A 7,881-nucleotide genomic window follows, 5' to 3' on the forward strand; every position below is an offset into this window, starting at 1 on the left:
GGCACGATCAATAGAACAGGGCGATGGTTGAAGACTGCCTCACCGGCAAGATTCGTCGCGACAGAAGCTCTTTCCTAGGGCTAAGAGAGGTCTGGCCAAGCGTGGGGCAGACTAGAGCAACACCAAATGATGGAGATGGGGGCAGAGAACAAGGTGTGGGGAGTGCAAAACGCAACTGAACTGCAAGAATAAGTAAGTGAAAGAGTGCAAGGGTTGTCAACATGACAACCCTAGGGCAACACAAACTAGGGTCAGAACCCACACACCCCTCAACTCAATCACTCACATTGTGGTTAGAGGACTCTAACCCTTCTAGCTAATCATTACATTGGCACTGCCTTGATATACTAATATTTCCAAGAAAAACCACTAAATAGTAGTCGATAGCATGTATACTCTTAAAGCGTTAAGAATTAAATTCAACAATAGGAATGGTTCTTTAATTGCTATTTAAAAACCCTATCCCACAAAAAACAATTTTTCCCTAGTGCGGTCATGCCTTCCTGTTGTGCAAATGCAAAGAAGCTTTGACAAAGAGAAAATGCCAACAATGCTTGCAACAGAGTAGAAAGAATAGTTATTCCAATGCTCATGTAAAACTCTATCAAACAATCATAAGTCTTTTTCTAGCATACGCAACAGCAAATTATTGGCATCAATTAACTAAGTTGAAGAGTCGAGCACACGTACTGAATGAAAAGAAGAAAACGCAATTGCAGAAAGAAAATGACAGAATGTGTAACCAGCATGCAAGGGACAAACAAGTGCCACTCAAAAAATGAAGGGGCCACAAGGAGGTGAGGTATATAAGTGTGTCTGGCTTACCTGCTAGTGTCCCATGCATCCTCAGTGTCCTAACTCTTAACTTCCTTTTTGGCCCTGACTAGAGTCGCTTTTCTGATTGCAAATTTGCCTGCAGATACGCTGTACCAGGGCTACTGGTCAGTGGTCATTATCAAGTGAGTGCAACTTAGAAGCTGGAGAAGAAAATGAGAGAACCAAGCTCTCGCCAAAGGATCGCCTCAAGGATCATGTGATTGGAGTCTGGAGAATAAAGATAGTGCACGAGAGTGCGGCTACTAGATAGGAGAGCTTAAACTTTCAAAAACTGAATGCTATTTCCAAGTAGCAAGTTGGAAAATTCAAACCATCTTGTGTTGACTTACAAGCCAAATGTAAAATGTATGCTTTATGCATGCAATGATCCCTCTCTTTTACATAATGCGTACTTTATAGAATACACACTTTTTTTCAATCTAACATACACGTAGTAGAATGCTTAGACCATCAGCTCAAACTTCTAATCGTCTATTCCTTAAGGCGCTGTGTGTCTTTCAAAGCCTGCAATATCCAGGGAATCCAATTGGACTTAAACGTAGATCATATATCTTAGGCGGTAGGTGCTAAGAGAGGCACAGCTTTTGGTAGTGAAGTACACGTTCAACCGTCACACAGTATTTTTCGACAGGAGATTAAGACAATCATGGAGAGGTATACCACTGTTCCCCTCACAGCAAAACCGTAAGTCAAAATGTATTCGAACAGCATCTTGCTGATACAATTAGGGTACTCCACAGGCGGCTCTGGCAAGCATACGGGTTCTGATTTCAGTCGATTTAATTCAAAAGACCTGCCAGTCGTTTTAAGCTCGTCTGTAATGTCAAAGAGGACCGTCGCTTGCGCCTTGCTTCTCAGGAGTTCAACCTTGAAATCTTTGAGCTCCTTGAACTTCTGCTCTAGAGCGAGGAGTGTCGCAGCCATTACTGTTAGCGACAAACAGAAGGGACTCCACCAGTTCGAGCAAGTCAGAATACTGGACTGAGCCATTGCAGTGAAGACGACTCCTTGAAAGAGACAGAAGAGGCCCAAGAGCTGATAGATCTCAGACTGCGCAGCGCTGAGGTTCTGCTCTTTCCGATGCATTCGGGAACGAAGAGTTTTTTCTTCGGCTCGCCAGTCCCGAAGTAGTTGGAGGTGGGGCTCGCTGTTGAAGAGGCCAGTGAGGATTTCTTGTACGGTTACTCGAGATGAAGCAAGGGGAACGGCGGACGACGTTTGTGGGCAGATAGAGGGGTTTTGGGTAGAGACCATGGCGACAGGCCCCATACCAAATCCGAGCGCCTCTAGGTTGGAGGGAAAAAGCGCAACCGGAAAAGGACGTTGAGAGTTCTGCTTCTGGTGGAGGCTTCTTTGTCGTTGTTGGTGGTGTTGTCAGATACAAGAGTGGATCTGGTGCATCGGATGTTCCGGATGATTCTTAGGATACTAGAGGTTTAGCTTGTCCGTTTTTCAGTGTTTTTGTTATAGTTTGTTACGTGTTTTGTGCATGCAAGTATGAATTTGGTATATCTGGTCGTCGTCGACGATCAATGTGCTTTGGTAGGGGTGGAAAGAGCCATGGTGGTTCTTCCTTTCCGGTTGTTTCGTTGGATCCTCATGTCGAGAAGGAGATCGAGGAGTGTGCTCAGCGGAATAAGGAGATGGGCGAGAAATCGTTTTGATTTATGGAGGATTTGTAATGGTCTCGATACGTCAATAGTTCAAGGATCTTGATATGTGTGTGTTTGACGGGATGCTTAAGAAGTTCATAGTCCAAATCACTAAGGACAATGGTAGTTCATACCCTTCCGCTACTCTTGTTGCTCTTTATAAGGCATCAGCAAGAATGTTGTATTTCCCGAACTGGTGTAGAGGAGGTTCCTTTTAATAATATGAAAAGTCCAGTGTTCAAGAGGAGTCAGGTTGGTTTGCATAAAGCCATAGAATTGGACTATTCAGAGGTAGGGGTTGCAGGATATGAGGAAGACTGAGGTTATGGGTCTAAGGGATGAGATGTTAGTGCTCAATAACTATCTCCATTCTGTCCATAACAGAAGCCGATACTACCGGAGTGAACCAAAACTGCGAAGCAAAGAGATAGGATGGCGATCAAGCAATTCGAGGATTGTGAGAGACTTATGAGATGAGATGGGAGATTTCAAAGGCTAGAAAACGAGAGAACTACCAGGAGTCCCTATTGTTTAAATGTGAAAGATAAGGTGAAGTCTTTTACATCCGCAACAACATAGTGCAGGTTGCATACTGGTATTGACAACACCTCATCAGACTGGTGCTACTTTACCATGGCTTTGATTTTTAGAGAACCTATTTGATGGGGCACTTGGCTGAGAGCCCTTTTTCGAGGAGAGACGTGAAAAAACGGAGGTCATACAAAATCTAGACACAAACTATTCACCAAAAAGCAAGGCAAACATTGAAACACTTTAATTGGCAATGACCAATATCTTGATTATTTTTAGTTTTGCATACCCATAGGTCCCCCAAATTTAAAAAAACAAAATGCATTAAGATATGGAAAAGGGAGTAGAAAGGTAAGGCAAGGGGTAAAGAGGAGATACACTAATGAGGAAGTCTCTCTATTGATGACGGCGGGAGGGGGCCCTCCCCTCTTATTTATGAGGGTAAAAACTTAAAACCCTTGAACTCTACTTAGGCCTGGTACACTCTGCCCTCACACCTACCAATTGGCTTGAGGGACAAGCGAGAGTGCTTTATGGACGGGGGGGAAATCAAAAAATGGGTCCTACATTTGTAAGTGCATTTGTTGGAGCCCATTGGTTAAACTCTTATCTTTTGCTTATGGGATCCACGATTCAAGACTTCGATGAGGGATGGACAGGGGAGTTTGGCTGCCTAAGAGTTTGTCCACCCTACTTTACACATCTAATGATATTTTGCAACATGGCATACACCTTCTCCCACGCCCCTTCTACCCAACTTTGGGCACTGAGTGTATGTAGTCTCTTCTTTTAGAGAATCATCATGTAGCTTAAGGATTGGGAAATGGATGTCTTACGTCCAAAATTCCCCTATGTAATAAATTGTGAAGCTATCCCATTGACCTCTCATTGGGGCACTCGACCTTTATAGTAGCTAAGAATTCAACTTCATTTCCAAAATTAAAAATTAAAACCTTTTCAATAAGCTTTCTCCTTAGGTTACATTATCTGTATGGAGTAATTTGTTGAGATTAAGGGCCTTTAGAATAGGTAGATGGGTAGCACTTAGGTGATAGCCACTACGTTGGAAGGTGATACATTGTCGAAAATATTATTCTTTAGACTATCTTAGGAGATAATAACACTCAAAGTGGGTACTACATTTCTCTCAATGAATGCATACATAAAAATGTGCACAATGAAAATATAAAAATAGGTCTCCTTAGTGGACCTTTTCTACCTAAAAGATCACCCAAGGATATTTACAATTATGTACATATCAAAATAGGTCTCTTTAGTGGACCTTTTCTTCCTAAAAGATAACCCAAGGATATTTAAGATGTGAAAGGTTGTGCTCAAAATATCCTTTAGAAGGACTACCAAGATCACAATATATCTATCTCTATGTACATATATTAAATTTCCTTGTTTCAACTAAAGATTCCTAATTTCCTAGGTCCTAGTTTGTACGAAATTGTATGTATGTAATAGTTGGAAAAGAGTTTGCATAAATCATCCCTTGATATTTTCAGTATACATAATTATACAAAAAGCAATGCAAGCATTGAATTAGACTTGATTTTGGTGAGGCCCACGCATGTGGGGGGGGCGGGTCATTGCCAAATGAAGGTATCACTTTTTTGGAGGGTTCCCAAAAAAAGAAACATTTGCATAGGAGGTGCAACCATAGAATCTCATACCTAAAGAGTATCAAAAGGGACGAACTCTAGGTGCTAGAGATTGTGCCAAAATTGTGCACTATAGTCATGAGATAAAGGTTTAAGTTCACTCCTTAATATCTATAAACAGATCCCATGTGCTTGGTTAGACCCATCATGAAACCCTCTATTTAAATACGCATGCATTGTATTACAACTCCTGAATAACTTAGAGGGCCTATGCAAGATAAAAGCCAAAAGAATGTGAGGGGTTGGTACCCTCACCAAGGTGATCGTTTGGGTGTGGATTAGCCAAATGCATCTATGACAAGGAGGATCGTACTTAGAAGTGTTGCTTTTCCTACTCGTCCTTTTGCTTCTCTGTGCTAGCTACTTATTATGGGTGGATCATCTGGTGTGGTGTATGGTGAATCATCTTCGCATGTTCAACCGATAATGAACCTATCCATTGGTCACGTTCTTTTGTGTCACAGCATACATGCTACAAGAAGTCATGGGGTACACTAAGGATCCTAATGCCAAGCTATTTACTAGGTTATTGAATGAAAATGGCTCAACCACAATTGAAATATTTATCAAACAACCTTCTTTTTTGTTGGGGCACAATAATATGATGAAGTTGAAAATTATAGGCACTCAAAGAGGTAGTTTTACATGTTTAAGGACATCACCTCCTTTTGGAAGAGGTAACTCATATCAGGGAGGAAGAAGCCATTTTGGCAGGGGTTCAAAAATGAGAAATCAAGAAATGATGGATGTGTCTACACCTCATAAAGTACTATATCAAAATAATTGTCAAAGCTCTATCTTGGGCCTTGGAAGAAGTCCCCATTCTCAAACACTAATAAGGGCAAAGATCTACAGTCGTGGCAAAATCCAATTGATCAATTGTAAAGATGGTCCTCATTTTACTATAGGTACAAGGGAAGTAGGAGATGATTTTAGAATATTGAAACTAAAAAACTCCTTTGCTAATAAATTTAAAGATGGTCTAGTGCTTTTTTTAAAACTAGCAGAATCATGGGAATTGGTGCGTATAAAAACTAATATCATTGAAACGTCTAAATTTTTCTTTGATAGTAAAGTCAAGAGTGTTTCTAACTTTACTATTGGGTGGAGATATGATGCACCCATTTATCCCTAACAACATGAAGATGTTCACATATTTTTGTGGATAACTATTCATGAATAATGTTAATGTGATCACTTCAAGAGAATCAAACCTTTTCTAGCTTTAATCTCTTCTAATAAAGCAGGTATCATATACAAACACTTGATACAAAAATAATTCATAATAAGGTATCACGAAAAGAAATAGGAAAATGGTCAAACCACATCCCTTGTCAACCATGCAAGATAGGTCTTGCTCTAAAATATCTTAGTTTCCTTGGGGTGGACATTGTGAATATCACATTAAGAAAATTTGGGGCTCATTTTGGGGCCCTATAAGGGTATCACTTGAGAATATATATTATCTTAAAAAGATGGGCATGGATAATTTTTTGCAAATTAGCTCAAAACTTGTCGGAATTGGCATATTTAGAACCGACTCTTTTAGAGATTTCAAGTCATATATACCATGATGGGGTTTCGACATGAAATCTTCCCTACGTTGGAAGATCCCTAGAAGAATGAAATCTTCCTTGTATCTTTCCATCCTCATGTCCAAACCCCATCATGGTATATACCACTGGAAACCTCTTAAAGAGTAGGTTCTAATTATGCCAAATCTGACAAATTTGGAGCTAATTTGCAAAAAAATATCCATGCCCACCTTTTTGAGAGATTATTCTCTTAGTGAAATTCTCATAAGGCCCCAAAATGAGCACCAAATTTCCCTCATATGTTCACTAGACATAGCATTGTTAAATGTGAATTTGGTTATTGATAATTGTGACATGGGATAACAACTAGGGAGATGTGTCCTAAACCTTCCTTCCCATCGTAGCATGTATTGTTCTAACAAAATATTAGGTAGGTTAGTACCTCTCCTTCAATTAATATGAAAAATTTCACAAAGTTCGACAAGATACTGGGGTATTTATATCATCATTGTTATTTTGATTGATATATGGATTTGTGAAAATTTCTATAAAGACAGTACAAGAAAAAGAAATTTACTATTTGATTAAAATACCACATGACAATGATGTTTAGAATTTGATTTGTATTGATACAATATGTTGAATTAAAGTTCAGCAATATAGAGGATTGGTTTGCATATGTTTGTAAACACACATAAAGCTTACGGCCTTCATATGCGTATCCTGTACTTGTACTGGTCAATAAGACAAAGGTTTTTTTAGAAAAACAAACCATTAAACTAAAACAAATGCACATGTATGCAGTGTTATGGTTGACATGCAGATTTGAGGTCTTTGGGGTATGATACACCTTTACCGGTCCCTTCCCCGGCAACTCATGCATTCTTAGTCAGTTTCATAGGAAAGTCCAAGAGCTTAACCTAATATACTTTCAAAAATGAGCCCGAGTCTCCTCTGCTACTGCTGGCTTAGCTAGCAGTAGAAGATTAGTGCAAACTATGGCACCTGAATTACATAGGCAAAAAGCTTCACTCATAAAGTTGGTGCAGATTTAAAATCAATTTGAAGAGATGATAATCCAAGATCAGAAACAACAATAACATTTTATGATTGCAACTCCCTAGCTAATGAGAAGGTTTTCAAAATTCATGGAGTAAAGGACATCTCCTCTACATATCCAAGGAAAGAGAGACTATTTGGAGACACATCTCCGTGCCTAGTGGGCACTAATAGCGTGATACCTATGGATGATCTCACTTAGGAAGAAAGAGAGATAATAACACAAAGACATATGGAAATAAATTTAGCATTGGTTAATAACAAAGCGTGGAAATTTGATGACTACTCACTCTTAGCACCGATTTCTACTGACGCGAGGAATAATGGGAGACTTCAAAAAATAAGGAAGATAATTTAATGAGCATTGCAAAGATTTAGCAAAGGCATAACAATATACGTGATTTGTGAGAACTACGGACTGACAACAAGCTTCAATATGAACCATTTCGACGCCGATCAATGTGAATGTCCGTCCATATGGCATGTTCTCACAAGTCAAAACTTGCAAGGTAGAGAGTGGGCACAAAAAAAAGAAACATTTGGAAGAAACATGGAACTATCTACATCCATATATAAAATGCCTCTGTCCAAAAACAACGA

General features: G+C 39.6%; 1 protein-coding gene across 1 annotated transcript; it reads right to left on the bottom strand.

The window, feature by feature from the left end:
- Positions 1–1,152: 1,152 nt before the first annotated feature.
- Positions 1,153–2,214, bottom strand: LOC147895751 (uncharacterized). Its single transcript, XM_087383081.1, has one exon. The coding sequence runs from the start codon at positions 2,104–2,106 to the stop codon at positions 1,441–1,443; it is 666 nt and encodes a 221-aa protein (XP_087239207.1). The 5' UTR covers positions 2,107–2,214; the 3' UTR covers positions 1,153–1,440.
- Positions 2,215–7,881: the final 5,667 nt, after the last annotated feature.

The sequence above is a fragment of the Dipteris shenzhenensis genome, chromosome 12, assembly GCF_047967505.1.
Source record: "Dipteris shenzhenensis isolate YYH24624 ecotype China chromosome 12, Dip_SZ_1.0, whole genome shotgun sequence".
NCBI lineage: Eukaryota > Viridiplantae > Streptophyta > Polypodiopsida > Gleicheniales > Dipteridaceae > Dipteris > Dipteris shenzhenensis.

Bases quoted from the DNA above. Each gene is read 5' to 3' on its own strand.
- LOC147895751 (XM_087383081.1), bottom strand. From the start codon at position 2,106: ATGGGGCCTGTCGCCATGGTCTCTACCCAAAACCCCTCTATCTGCCCA.